Below are 15,182 nucleotides of genomic sequence, written 5' to 3'. Positions count from 1 at the left end.
CAGGCTGGAAAAAATCTTAACCTGCAATTACATGCAGTGTAGTGCACAAAATTCTCTATGCCTCACAACCTTTTTTTTTCCCCTATGCTTTCAGCCTCTGCAAAATGAAGGTGCAGGTTGTGCCCTATTCGTTAGGGCTGGAGAAATGACTTGCAACGGCTCCTGAAAACACTACCTTTGCTAGCTAGAGCAAAGACAGCAGCATGAATCCTTATAGGCAAGAAAGACTAATAATTTCTCTCCCTTATCCCTTCCTCTAAAATCCTCCCTCACTCCTCCTCTCCCGGAACAAACACACTTTTTAAAAGGCTTTTAAATAATCTCATGTTCCTTAACAAAATTACAGCAGCAGTTTCCTCCTTTAATAGCACTCTTCTTCTTAGTAATCTTGTTTTAGCTACAGTTTTTGATGAAGAGTGCTAGTAGATGAATCATCTGTTGTCCCTCTTGGTTATTTTGCCTGGCTCCAGGAAGAAGGAATTCTGTTTTGGAGCAAGGTCTCTTGTTCAGAAGAGGAAGCTCTCATTTATGTCTGCTTTTAACTAGGAGTGGTAAAAATTTTATTTGAATGTTTAATCAGGGCATAAACAGATGAATTGTGAATGTGACTCCGATCCAGCGCAATGGATGGCATGGTCCTGGCTCTGAGTCACTTATCTCAAATGAATTGAGCTGTCTTCTGCAAGCTAGACATCTGCTTCTGCCCAGCACCTTCTTACAGAAAGCGCTGGAAGGCACTGGCTGAAAGAAGGGTCAAAGACTGACTGAGAGCCACGCGTTAATGGAAACAGGGGGCACAAGTATTTTGTATTTGTTCAAGAGCTCTGATGTGGATGATCACTTCCCTGACAACTTCAGCTATAGATAAAGCCCAAAGAGAGAATTTTTTAGAAAGAGATCTGAGTTTATTTATGAAAATGTGAGGGGCTGGAGGTGCCAGTGAGGGAGAAGAGAGATTGCATGAACACGCACATCAGATCAAATGACACATCAAGCAGCAATTCAAATAAATGCATTAGTAAGTGGAAAAAAATCTACAGGAATGTCATAGCTATTGGTCTTTTTTTTTTTTCTTTAAAACGAGTGTCACTGTGTAAGTACATTACTGGGCCTTTGTACTAGAAGAGCTTCTCAGGCGCATCTCTGCTGCTGAGGCTGCACTGGCACAATGCTTAAACTGGGATATCACCAGTGTGTTCAGCAGTGCCACATACAAACCTGCATTTCCTTAGGTTTAATTACTTTACTTTCAAGGACATTGTGTTACAGTGGTCCCTACCCAGCAGAAGACCCTAATAAAAAGCAATCCCTCCTCCTCCAACGCTAGGTAGGTTTTCCAGGTGATCAGAAACAGTAGACAGTATCAGCTGAGGACGCTGCTGTGCGAGAGCCTAATATCAGAGAGGAATGCACGAATCCTGTTCCACTGATGGTGAGTAGGATGGTTTTGAACAAAGAAGACAAAATAATAGCTTTAAACATCTCCTAATTTTTCTTCTTTCATCTGCTATACTCTCCACCTTACTCATATTTAAGTTTAACAAGCTGTGAGCTGGTCAAGCCAACCACTTCTCTAATGTGGTGAAAGGTATGTCTTTATATGATGAGAAATATACAATTATATCTATGCATACATGTCTGATATCTCAATCCATTGCACCTTAACAATTCATCACATACACACGTCTGCTTTCCTCCCTGCTCATTGAATACGTCCCTTCCACAGATGTGGATATATTATTGCATTTTCCTGAATTCTGCCACGTCCTCTTGGCAGGACAATAGCACCTCCTGGTCAACGACAGCTCCTGCTCTGCCAAGTGGTCCAGTTGCAGGAGAGGGATGTCAGGCCTCCCTCCTCTGAGAGCAGATTATGCAAGGTGTCAGTGGATTAGTCTGAATCTAGATTGGGTTTCAATTAGATACACTTCTAACTGCATCTTGGATAATTTACCTATGAATTTTCCATGGGAATTTGAGATCTGATGTGTTGGCAGTTGGCTAGAACCACCATACCCAGAAAGGTTTTTCTTAATATTGCTCAGACCAGTTCATCTATGAAAGGAGGAAGGGAAAATTCCTTCCATTAATAAAGCATTAACTATTTTGGTCACAGGTGGCATCAGCTACTCATCACTCTTTTGCTGGAAATGAATACATGGCTGTGCAGGTGGTATCACTGGGAAGATTTCAACTTGCTTGAAATTGGATGGATGCTCCAAGAAAAAGCACTGGTGATCAGAGCTAGCATTCAACTTACAAGGCAGGAGGAGCATCTCTGTACCCTGACCTGCTGAATTAATGCAATTAGGATCCTCAAGGACTGGTTTCAAAAGTGAAAGCATCAAGGACTTGGGCAGAGGTGTTATAAACCAGGGGAAATACCATTACTTATAAGAAAATCATTGGAGGGATGCTGAAGAGGGTAATGGATTGCCTGATGAAATAATGCAAACAGCATAAGGAATAAAGAAAAAGAGATTAAAACCTTTCCACATAATCAAAAAAAGAACTGAATTTGACTCTAACCAAAGAGAAAGAACCGCTTATAACATGCAAGAGGAATGCAGCTTGGGTGAGAATGACCATGAAACAACAGAGTTCACAAGTCGTAGAAAAGGAAGGAAGGAGAACAGCAAAATAAATACAATGGACTTCCAGAAACCATATTTCAAAAACCTCATAGAACTGATAATCATGAGAAACAAGTCTCAGAGAAAAGAGAATTCAGGAAAGTTGGCAGCACCTTAAAGAAACAATGGTAAGGACATCAATTCAAACAATCCCAGCAGAGAAGGAAGAGAGGCTCTTACAAGAGACAAGCAATTTGCTTAAACCATGACCACTTCATTGACCTCTAATGCAAGAAAGAGTGCATTCAGAAAATGGCAGAGAAATTCACTTGCATGTGAATTTAAACGCATAGGCTGAAGATGTAGGAACTAAACCAGAAAAGTCAAGATGTAAAAAGAAATACGACCAACAGGATATTAAGAAAACAAAAAATACATTAGCAGGGACATGAAGGCCATGGAAGAACTACCCAATAGAGAAGGAAAGCTAGCAATGCATGATGTGAAGACAGTGGAAGTATGTGCCTTTTTTACTTCAGTTTTCAATAAAAAGACCACTCACGCAATTAGTGCCATGGATGACAGAAAGAAATCAGTCTAGAAGGAAGAAAGAATAAGTGAAGAATTAGCTAGATTAAAAGCTAACAAGTGAAGACTTAGCTGGATTAAATATTGTGTGCTTACGCTGCTTATTGAAGCAATCTCATGGCTGTTGCCAGCTCTCTGAGATCCCACAGAGAATCAGCAAGGTGTCAGAAGAGTGGAAAAAGATAAAGAAATGTTCTATAAGCATCTAGAAAATAACAAAGTGCGTAACAGCTGACATGAATTAGTTAAATCACCCACATATTTTTCCTATCACTGGGGCAGCAGGGTATGCAAGAACTAGTAGATGTGACAAACCTGTCCTTTATTAGAGATTTTAACACCTGCATCACATTCTTATAACTAGAAAACATGATCTAAAGCTCCAAGAATAAAAAGCTGCTCAGTGGAGGGCAAATCAAACTGAAGCCAATAACATCATGCTGTTGCAAGAAAGAATTTTTTTTAAAAAAAAGGAACATTAAAGCAAGCATCATGCTTGCGAGCATAGCCAGGAGTGACTTCTGCCTGGTCTGTGATGTAGTCCTCCCACTTCATACAGTGCTGCTAAGACCTCACTGGAACTCTGTATCCAGTCTGGGTCACTGCATTTTAAGAAAACTAAGGAACAATGGCAGAACTACAGTAGGACCACGAGAATGACCAAGGGTCTGAAAAATATGGTCTACAGTCATATAAGACCTGAAAAATACTTTTGGGGTTTTTTTTTTCCTTCATTGTGGAAAAGACATCAGAGGGATGCACAACTGTAGCCTTCAAATACATAAAGGGCAGCAGCAGAGAGGAAGGGAACACGCTGTGCGCCACTTCGGCTGCAAATAGGTCAAGAAGTGGTATCAAAGTGCAGCAATACAGTAGCATACATTTTCTGATGGTTAACCACTAGAACAGGTTATCACAGCTATGAAATTTATCTCTGGAGATGTTTTTAAGAAGAGGCTGGATAGCCATCTGTTATTAAGAAGCAGGCAGCATTTGTTCTTCCTTGTGGAATAGGATAAACTAGATAATCTCTGGATATCCCTTCTGACCTTATTTTCTGTGATTCACACACCAGGAAAGTCATAGGTAGAGGTTTCTTCGAGGATGACTGCAACGAACCTTAAAAGCAACAGCTGACTGTGGATAGTGGATACAGCGTGGTCCAGTCCATTTTGAGAAGATTTCTCAGATGAGTTGTTTTCTGAAAATCCACAAGGAAGATAAGCCACTAGGAAAGCCAGAACTTCACTTTTAAGGGAGAGGATTGAGTCTCAGAAGTCAGATCAGCTGAGCTGGTTTTCTCATTTTTTTCCTAAATGACCAGTTAACACCTCCACCCACCCCAAGTGTTAACATTTTAGGCAGGGCTTTGAAACATGGGAGGTGATCAGCTGGGAGGAACTCTACAAGACCTTGTTCAGTAGATCTCCTTCATTTTATTAATATTGCTGGCCCTTATTACCAAGCTATACAAACTGAGACCAACTGACTTCTCAGGCCACACTTAGCGTATGCTTTTGCTGGCAGAAGACCAGGCCCCCAAAAGCAGAAAGCATGCCAGGCAGCAAAGTTGAAACGATAGGAAACCACCTTCTTTCTGCCCTGGAGCCTGCAGAGACCAGCACCAGCTCAGAGTTGGGCAACCACTGAAACAGGAAAGAGTGGTGCCAAGATCTCAGCTTCTTGCCTGGCACAAGTTCCATCAGGCATAACTTTACTTTCCTAGTAGTAGTCAGGAAGGAAAACAAATATAAGCACTACCTTATGCCTTCTCCACTTGGTCTTCTCTTGGGCTGTACTAGTAGCTCAATCCTAACTAAGAGAAACCACTCCCAGCTCTTATAATGGAAGATATTTAAAAACAACATCCTTGCAGTTCAAGTCTGCTTTCCTTCCAGGAAGAGCACACATGTGCGTGTATACACTCGTTAAAGACATTACACGAGCCATACAAATCCAATAAGACTCTTCAAAGTAAAGGGAGAAGACACATCTTTACCCTGCCAAGTCCACAGCAAAGCTCAAAATACCTTGCTCCAGCCAAGTTACACAAAGAAGAGAGAAAGAAAAATCCTTCTCCTCTGGTTACCCTCTAGCTCTCTTCCTGAGCTGCCTTCTCCATTCATACTGTTAGCCCTGGCCCACAAGGCTTCTTGTGCAGGAAAGAGAGAAATTAATTCTTCACAGCTGGTTCTGTCCTGCAATGCCTTGCTCTCAGGACAGGCAGCTGTAGCCTTTCTGGCCAGAAAGGGAGGGTTAACTCCTACCCCGCCAAGTTTCAGATGGACAACATCCAAAATGATCTTCTTGCCTTTAACTTTCCCAAGCGGATGCGTTCTGGCCTGGGTAAATGAGATATATGTCCATATCCATATCCACACGCGTACTGACAAATGACATCCCTGTACCTCTGTCTTCTCTAAGGCAAATGGATAAACCCTGCCCCTTCCTAGCTGCTATGATCCTCCAGGGATATTTTATGCAAATGATTTAATGAGCATACTTGCAAAGGATTTGCATACAGGCATAAACTCAGCACGAGCGCGCAGCCAGAGCACAATAGCAAAAAATCCTGGCCCAGAGGGCTGGCAACGAGGAGATGCAGGATGCCGGCACTCCACCCTGCCTGAGACTGGCGGTGAGCGCGTCCCTCCCCTGCCAGAGGGACCGATGTTCTCCAGTCGCGTCCCTTGTGCTGGATGAGTAACTGCTGACCACAAGCTCAAGCCCCGGCTAAAGTCAAGCACGAGTTTCCTCAGCCCTATTTCCATCCCTCTCTCATGCGCAGCCCCCCATTCCCAATCGCTACCCTGAGCAGGGGTTGCCGGAGAAAGGAGGAGGAGGAGCAGCAGGAGGAAGCGAGGGAGCAGAGACAGGAGGATATTTATGGGGTTTTTTTTAATCTAGATCTTGACAGCCCTTGTTTTGGCTGGGAGGGAGTGAAAGAAGAGCACCTCAAAGCTTGTGCTCGGCAAAGGGAAGTTTATATTGACTTCCCCCGATGAGCAGGCAGGTGCCTGCCAGTACAGGACCATACGGATGGCCCCAAAACTCAACACAAAGGCACAGGGACCCTTCTCTGGGGAAGGTGAGGGGAGGATGACCCCACAGCAGGGAGGGAAAGGTGCTGGCCTCACTCACTGGGGAAAGGACGGCTGCCGGCGCAGGGCACAGGCAGATGCAGGACGGCCGGGAAAGACAGCGGGTTGGGTGACAGCAAGCTGGGCTGCAGGTGTGGGTGTAAGAGGAGACACGTTACACTTGGCAGCCAGGGCCTCGAGCAGGCCTTGGAGAGCACAGCTGATTGGGAATGAGTTATGGAGCCGGCCACCTTCAGCGTGCTTGCTCAGAGCTGGGGAAGCCTGGTCCTGTGAGCTGTCCTGCGGCTGGTGCACGGAGCCTGGGAAATGCTGGAGCAAGAGGGGGGCAAAACCTGCAACTGCACCCCTGGATGCAGAAGAGTTCGCTGGCCTGTTGGAAGCGTCCAAGGCACCCCAAGGACTGCACAGGACCTTTTGCTTTTCATTTTATCTAACTTTATCTCCCCCAAAACGGTAGTGGGAGGCAGCCCCTGCAGGAAGGCAGGGACGACACGGGAGGCTGGACTGTCCCTCTGCAGGGCTGGTCCCACAGGGATGGTTTGACATGGGTTGTCCAAGCTGCAAGGGATGGCTCTTCTTGGCCTCAATTAGCATTCGCCTCCAGATCTGGCCACTGGACTTTTTAAAAAACTCAAAATTTCATATGATAAAGAATATTTTTGCCACGTTTTCTGAAAACTGTCACTCTCTGTGCGTAGTTGTAACGAAACAACTTTGCAGATCTGCAGAAGAAAAGAGTGAATGTCTGTGGCACTTAACAAATAATAATAACCACAGTAAGCGAACTAGGGAGTTCAGGCTGAAAATGGGGCTGCAGCACTGAGAAGAATAAAACGAAAATTTCCCTGAGCAGGGAGAATGCCTGGAAATAGCCGCACCTCCCCTCTCTGCTCCTGTGAAGTCAGGTTGCAGTGAGAAAAGGCATTTTAAAATGGCACCAGAGTTTTTTGAGTACTGTAGAATATTTACAAAGGCAAAACCAAAGCACAAAAAGAGCAGGCAGCGTGCTCCAGGTAACAAAGAAATTCTGCGATACAGCAGGTAACCGAGCTTGGCTCTGTAAAGACTGAGCATATGCTCTAACTACTGGATCATCTTTCTTCTGTATTACCTTTGCTTAGCTTGGTGATAAAAATATACGTTTTCCTCCACAGACATATTGACCGCACAATGCTGAACGTAGATGATGAGGTTTTATGTTTGTTTATGACGATACATGCAAACAAAATACCTGTCTTGCAAAATATTTTGGCTGCCATCCACCACAAAATAATCGCAGAAAGCTAGGCTAAGAAACTCCTTCCCTTCAGCCACCAGAAAAAGTAATTAAAACTAAAGAGTACTTGCCCGTCTATTTGGGAGCCAGCAAGCAGCGCAGCTGGGCAAGGGTAGGGGCCCAGCGAAGTTCCCGATTAGCAAAACGTAGTGACTTGAAAATAACACCTCAAACCAAGGTCCTGGCCCTCCCTCAGCTCCCCCTGCTTTCCCTTTGCCACCTTCTAAAGGTGGTTACACCGGAGGTTATCTTAACCAAAAAAAAAAAAAATGCTTGAAGGCAGTTATGTTGGGAGGCACGGTTTCAAAGAGAGGACACATAAAATAATTAAAAGCAATATTCACCGCTCCACTTCAGAGAGCTCCTGTTTGAGCTTAGGAGGGATGAGAGGGAAAGTAGGAGATGCTGCCTGGAGAGCAAGTAAGGTGAGTCAGGACAGCAGAGGGGTAGGCTCAGGACAGGGGGGAGGTAGGAAACCGGAGCAGATTGTGGCGAGTGGGAGACGTGGGTGGGGAAGGAGAAGCAGGTCCGTAGGTGGGGAAGCAGGAAAGCAAGAGGAGCGGGGTGGACAAGAGGATTTTGGAGAGCAGCTAGCCAGCTGGCACACATATAGCAGCTGCTGCTGTGTCAGCCTAGGAGAGTAGCTGCAGCTGCACGCTGGCCATGAATAGCAGAGGAGCAGCGTGCCGGCTGGCTGCTGGAGGGACGGGGGGCAGCCGGGGCACTGAAAAGGCAGGGGGAGGCTCTGTGAAAGGTTTTCCGCGCAGGGGAACATGACAGGCCTTTGATTTCTGAGCTGTTTGTTCTCCAATTGTCCACTCTGGTGGATGATCAGTACTAAAGAGTTAAATGGGAGAGGGGGAAGGGAAAGAAACAGAAGGAAAACTCAGGTCCTAAATGCAGATCTGGGCTTTGATAGCTTATCTGTAGCATGCAGTTGTCTGATGTATAGCTTTCATAGTTGTCAGCAGGGATCAAAATCACAGGGTGCTTAAACTACAGGAGAAATCTCCGCTTGGTTACTCTCATACTTGCTTGAGCCACCACTGGAGGAGGACATGATCCCACCACTTGGCCATCTGCTCTGTGTACCGCACATGTCACTGAGAGCACTTTGTAAGTGATCCTGTGTGAACTCTGAAGTCACTGTGGGTGCGTGCACCCTTTGTGCTTCTACGGGAGCGTGTGTGCACGCACCCCATGTGCTCCTCCACAGCCACGGGTGCATGCGCCATGTGGGCTTCTCCACAGCTGTGGGTGCACACACCCCACGTGCTCCTTCTGGGGCTGTGGGTGCTCCCACCCTCTGTGTTCCTGCTCCTCCACAGCTGTAGGTGCATGCACCACACATGCTCCTCTGCTGCTGCGGGTGATCCCACACCATGTTCTCCTCCACGGCTACGTTTGCATGCACCGTGCTCCTCCATGGCTGTGAGCACTCCCAACCAGCACAATCCTCCATGTCTGTGAGTACACCCACTCTACAGCTGTGGGTGATCCCACCCTGTGTGCTCCTCCACAGCTGTAGGTGATCCCCCCTGTGCATTCCACAGCTGTGGGTGCTCCCACCCTGTGCACTTCTCCACAGCTGTGAGTGCATCAACTATGCATGCCCCGACATTACTGGGGTGCTCCCACTCCAAGCGCTTCTCCTTGACCGCGTGTGTTCGCAGCACACGTGCTCTTCCACACCTGTAGGCGCACACACGCGAGCGTGGATGCGTGTGCCCCGTGTGCTCCTCCACGGCCACGGGCGCACCCACCCTCCACGCCGCTCTGCAGCCGGGGGCGCACAGACCCCACGGTTGTTTCTCCAGCACCGTGGGCGCGCGCGCCTCCGTAGCGGCGCGTGCACACATCCCACCCACTCACACGCGAGTGTGCCGCTCCCACCACCCCGCGCGCGTGCACGTATCCGTATCCCTATCCTACTCCCGCTCCCCCGTCCCCCACCCCCTGGGGCGGGCAGACCCCCCGCTGCCGGCGGGGCAGGGCAGGGCGGGGGCTGCCGCCGCCGCCGCCCTTTAAGAGCCGCGGCGGGAGCGGCGGTAGCCCCACCCGCCGGCCGCGGGGCCGGGCCGTCCCCCTCATTAATATGAAGGCGGTGGTAGCGGCGGTGAATGGGTAATGAAGCTGTCACTCCGGCACCTACTTGTTGGGTGTCCGCGGAGCCGAGGCGCACAGAGGGCGAGCGGAGCCCGCGGGAGGGGAGCGGCGGCGGCGGCGGAGCGCTCCGGGCGGCCCCGCCGGCAGCCCATGCCCTGCGCCCCCCGGCGCGCTGCGGGCAGCTCCCCCGCCGCCCATGCCGCGAGCGGCCGCCGGTCCGTGGCCGGTGGGCTCGGCGGGCTCCTCTGAGGCGGCCGCTCGGAGCAGCAGGCATGAGGGGCGCCGGCCGGCGGAGCCGGGCCCCCCGCGCCGCCGCGCTCGGCCTGGCGCTGCTCCTCGCCTCCTGCGTGCAGGTAGGGGGGCGCGGGGGGCTCCGCTCCCGGCCGCGGGGCGCTGCCGGCGGCGCGTCTCTCTTCTCCCTTTTCCCCACTCCGTTTCCACCTTACGTGTATCTAATATATATGCACAAAATTATACATGCGTATATATATATATGTATATATATATATATGCTGCCGCGGCGGGGTTTAACCCGCAGCCGGCGAAAGTTGGATGGGGGGGAACCGGGCAGCGTCTCTCCGCAGCCCCGCGCTCCCTGCGCTGCCTCCGGCCGCGGTAGTAACGAGGCTGTCTCCCCTTTGATTTTTATTTTTAGGTGTCCCGGTCCACGGGCTATTTCGAGCTGCAGCTTAACTCGGTGCGGAATGTAAACGGCGAGTTGTTCAATGGGGAATGCTGCGATGGCATGAAAAGCCCCCAGAACGAGGACTGTACCCGGGACGAGTGCGACACTTACGTGAAAGTCTGTCTCAAGGAATATCAGGCCAAGATCACTCCGGTCGGACCCTGCAACTACGGATTCGGATCTACCCCCGTTCTCGGTGGAAATATTTTCTATTTGAACAGCAACAAATACTCTCACCAAGGCAGAACCCCCGAGACGGGCAGGATTGTTATTCCCTTTCAGTTTGCGTGGCCGGTAGGTTGATGATCGCGCTGTTGTTATCGCTCCCTTTTTTTTTTTGTTGTTGTTCCCCTTCCCCCTCCCCCCGCCGTCGGTTCTGCATTGCCTGCCCGCTCCCCCGTTAGAAAGCCGAGCGAGCTGCCAGCGCGCTGCCCGGGCGGGGCCGGCCGCCTCCCGGGGCTGCGGGACAAGGTTGGTGGAGGGGGGTGTGGGCGGTGTGTGCAGCCCTCGCCCCGCGGAGGGGCGCGGGGGCCGCGACAGCCTTGCAAGGGGGGTGCTGGCGGGGATGGCCCCGGGGACGCCGGTGCTGGGGAGCGGCTGCGGAATGGCCGGCGGCTGCGGACTGACCGCGTCACGGGCTCCCGCACAGGCTGCAGGTGCGGTTCGCAGCAGCTTGTAAGCGAAAACGTAAAAAAAAAACCAAAAAAAACCCCAAGCTAACCAACCAACCAAAAAAAAAAAACCCAAAACCAAAAAACGCACCCGAAAACCGAAGCCCGACGGCAGCGGCGCACCCCGGGGCCGCGGCGCCCCCGCCGCTCCTGGCATCGCGGGGCTGCCCCCGGCAGGGGGCGCTGGCGGGCGGCGCACGGCGCAGGTGGGGGCGCGGCGCGGGGCGCGTGCCGCGGCTCGCGAAGGGCGCGAGCTGCCGCCTCTCCTGGGGCGCGGGCGGGGCCGCGCGGCGACCGGCGGCGCGCGGAGGGGCGGGCGGCGGCGGTGGGCGTGAGGGCGCGGGCAGGGGCCGCGGCGGGAGCCTCCCGCGTCCCGAGCGCGGCGAGCCCCCGCACGGGGGTGAGCGAGGGGCGAAGGGAGGCTGGAGCCGCCCCGCTCTGCAGGCGGCGTGCGGAGCGGAGCCCTGCCCTGAGCCCGTCACAAACCGGGTCGGTGCGGCGGCGGAAGCTGTGTGTGCGCGAGACCCTGGTGCTGCCCCCGTTCCTCCCTGCGCTCCCCTCCCGTCAGCATCTGGGGGGTTTCTGTGACTCGCGCCTCAGTCCGTTCCGTCAGGCCCCACCTCGCCGTGTGCCGCCTGACCGAGAGGGCACATCCGCAGGGGCTGCAGGGCAGCGCGCGGCCCCGTTCCGGCAGGACGGGGGACTTCCTTCTGCTTTTCGGGAGCGCTGGGTGCGGAGAGAGGCCCGGGCTGGGGAGCGGCGGGCGGGAGGGGGGGCCGGGCCTCGTGCCCGGCTGCAGGCAGGTAGGATCCTGCAGGGAGTTTCGCAGCTGTTGCTCTCGGCCCTTCCAAGTGGGCCACGGGGTGGAAGCTGGCAAGTCGCGAGGCGCTGAGGAATGGGGATGGTGCAATGCCTTAGCTCAAGAGGGAGATGAGTATCAGAAGCCCGGCTACCTGCGGATTGCGTTTGGCACCTGGTGACTAACAGATGAAACGGCCCTCACTGACCTCTCGAGTTATGTAGCTTTTGCAGGGTCTTTGTTACCTGGAAAACTGCTGCTAGGAATGGTCAGGGACAAAACTGCTTGCTTGTGTTTTGTGCTAAAGGAAACCTGTCCGTATAACTCTCTTAACTTTCTGTGCTGTCAGGAGCCCTCTAACCTGATGCTCATGTACCTCAAATTAAGAACTGACCACTGTTTGAAGGTAGGGGTTTTACTGGAGTTAGATGGCTAAAAAAAAAATGGTACTACTGATAAATTTTTCTGTGTAGAGGCACTTACGTTCTGGTTGCTAAGTTGGGGTGTTTTGCCTTTGGTCCTGTGGCCTGTTGGATTTAGAGAGGTTCTTGTTAACAGGTATAGACAATACCATAAAAAGAGTGTGTTTAGAAAGCTGCTTTTAAGTTATAAGATCAAAGGGAAAATTAAGATTCTTCCTCCTCTTTATTGACCATATAATACAGGCTTGGTGAAATAATAAACTCTTCAGAGGAGATTTCGGTAACATTAGCACTTCGAACTTTCTATGTTATCCACATGAGGAAGTAAATGTAACTTAATGCTTTTATTTTGCCAGTTTTTAGTATTGCTACTTGAAACAAGAGGAGGGTTTGATAATCCTTACAATGTAGGTCCCTAAGCCCAGCCCTCTTTGGTTTTTCTGTGTTGGAATAAGCACATTCTTACATTGCAGCTGCCGGATATTGTTGTTCTGTGCTCATCAAGTCCTAAGAAAGGCCTGCTTGACCTACCTCTTGCAGGTAAATTACCACAGTGTCTCTAGGATACGATGCCCTGTCTGCTGTTGTTGTTTCTTCTATCGTTGCCTCTGGCATTTTAAAGGATTCGGAGTCTTTGGTCTCTCTTTCCACTGATATTTTTTTTTTTTGCAGCTGTTGCAAAGCAGCCTGTAATTTCTTTAAACAGTTCCACTGTAGTTTAGTGGGTGGCTGGTTGATTTTTGGAAGGTTTACTGAATACTCTCCCTGCCCACCCTTGTTTCTAAAATTAAGCTGTGGAGTAGTTGTACTTTTAAAAACAGTGCCTGTATTGCAGTCTATGGATGCACTTACAGGAAGAAGTCCCTCGTGTATGTTGTAGTTACGTTTTTGAGCTCTGGATGTTCAGTGTTTCAGTGGGGAACGTGGCATCTTTGTCACAACTGTACATAAGCTGTATAGACTCCGCAAGGAGAGGCTTAATTTTAATGCTAGTTTAACGCAAGTTTTTTTTTGAAGTAGGTTGAGTTCCTGGATTAGGTTTCAACTCCCTGGGGTAATCTCATAATTATTCTCAAATAATATTCTCTCCACTCCAGTTTGCAACCGAGAAACAACGATACAGACATAGTCTTTTCATACGACTCTTTTTTTCACTATGCAACAGTAATGAAATTAACGTTTCTTTATTGAATATGCTGAGAAGGACAAGACTAAAGAGAATCATAAACTGCATCCTTCACTTATGGAACAAATTTGCCTTGGTGCTGGCAGTGAGCGAGGGACTGATTTCAGTAGTTCTAGTTTGGATTTTGAAGACTATGAAAGCCAGCACTGGTATACGTGGACTTCTTACTGAACCTCATCTGAATAACTCCCTTGCTTTAAGGAGACTAATATATTAATGCATGAGTCGCTCGAGGGAGGTTTGCTTGATGTCTGTTTGATATTGCAGTGTCCTGAGCTAACAGTAGCTGTAAGGCAAGTAGTATCTTGAACAGTGTTTTTTTGCCTTGGTTTTGTTATACTGTTTTTTTATTTATTTTTAATTTTACAGAGTAAAACTTTACTGTAAAATTTGGACACGTGTCTCTTCTGTAAAGCTGCAGTACCAGAATTCAGTGACTTCCACTGTTTGATACAGTGTCAGTTATCCCGTTTATTCTGATTTCCTGTCTTTTTTTTTTTAATATTGTTGGTCTGATCTCTGATTTGCAAGAGGAGCTTGGGATATTGCCAAAAAGTTCTTAAAATTGCTACCTTGGGATACATCATCCACAGAAATCTGGCAGTGGGAGAGGCTGAGGAACAGCTAGAACAATACAGCTGTCTTCTTCACCCACCTACCTCACATTTTTTTCTTTGCCTCCTGCTGTAAAACTTGAAGCTTAATGCTTGTTTGAGATTGTTAACAAACAAATGATGCAATTAAAATTTATATGTGACTTTAAAACAAAAAAGACAGAAGAGTTCAAGTAGCTTTGAAGAGTTGAATCTGATTACTTACACAGTTTAGGTTCATTAGTCTCGTTTTTTTCTACCACAAAGCTATTTGTTCAGACACTGAAGCTTCAGAAATTCCTTGCACAGCAGTATTTATCACTAATGGATTATTGGCAGAAACTTAGGTTTGGGCTCAATAAAGGAGGGATTACTTTGAAGGCTGCTTCTGAAGATGATGTTTATAGGTGTTCTATTGGATGTGGTATGTGGAACCATTTTTCATACTCTTTTGCAAGATGGCGTGAAATGGAGTTGCGTGTGTGTGGCTTTTTCCCCTCCACCCTGTTCCTTCCCTCAGGGAATTTGCAGCTTTTCCTGCACCATAAATATTGGTATGGCACCCATTGCTTCAGTTAATTAGTCATGTAGAGGAATTGTTCTGACTGGTCATGGCTGTTGAAATTGTGTATTACAGTATGCATCACTATCTGCCCTCAGCCCCTCGTTTGAGATCCTGGTGTGATTGGCAGTCAGTGGGTATACACATGAGTACACAGTATACTCTGAGCTCTGCAGGTGAACTCAGAATTCAGGGCCTTGGGGATAAATAGCAGAAACAAGCAATTTCACTTCTCTCTTTGCTTAGTGCTTAGCCAGGGCTCTGTGCACTTGTATAAAGAAGGGGCAGTAGAGGTTTAGGCAGCCCTCACAACTTGCTCAAGTAGAGGATGCCTTCCAAATTAGCATGTGGGCAACTAATCTTTTAACTTTTGTAAGCACCGATCTTACATTTTTCCTATTTAGAGTGTGATTTTTAGCAACTCTCTTTAAACCGCTCAAGTACTATTAACTTTCAGGTAGATAAAAATGTGTGAAAGTATATAAATTTAGTATCGAGGCTCTATATGAGTTTCATACATGTGCAGTCCACATGCGAGTCCCATCCAAATGCCTGGAAGGGTTCAGTCTTGATCGAAAGCATACCCAGGAGCATGAACCATTGAATATATAAAGCTGTTG

General features: G+C 48.9%; 1 protein-coding gene across 1 annotated transcript in view; it reads left to right on the top strand.

Moving 5' to 3' along the window:
- The first annotated feature begins 9,658 nt into the window (after positions 1 to 9,658).
- The window catches only part of JAG2 (jagged canonical Notch ligand 2), a 74,648-nt gene continuing 69,124 nt past the window's right edge, over positions 9,659 to 15,182 (top strand). The window contains exons 1-2 of the mRNA XM_086613219.1: positions 9,659 to 9,997; positions 10,300 to 10,623. Coding sequence (XP_086469345.1) covers positions 9,659 to 9,997; positions 10,300 to 10,623 — 663 coding nt within the window. The remainder of the gene's footprint in view (positions 9,998 to 10,299; positions 10,624 to 15,182) is intronic.

The sequence above is a fragment of the Tauraco erythrolophus genome, chromosome 6 (assembly GCF_009769465.1).
Source record: "Tauraco erythrolophus isolate bTauEry1 chromosome 6, bTauEry1.pri, whole genome shotgun sequence".
Taxonomy (NCBI): domain Eukaryota; kingdom Metazoa; phylum Chordata; class Aves; order Musophagiformes; family Musophagidae; genus Tauraco; species Tauraco erythrolophus.
Note: the sequence above shows the minus strand (reverse complement) of the source record. Positions and strands in the feature narration are given on the sequence as shown.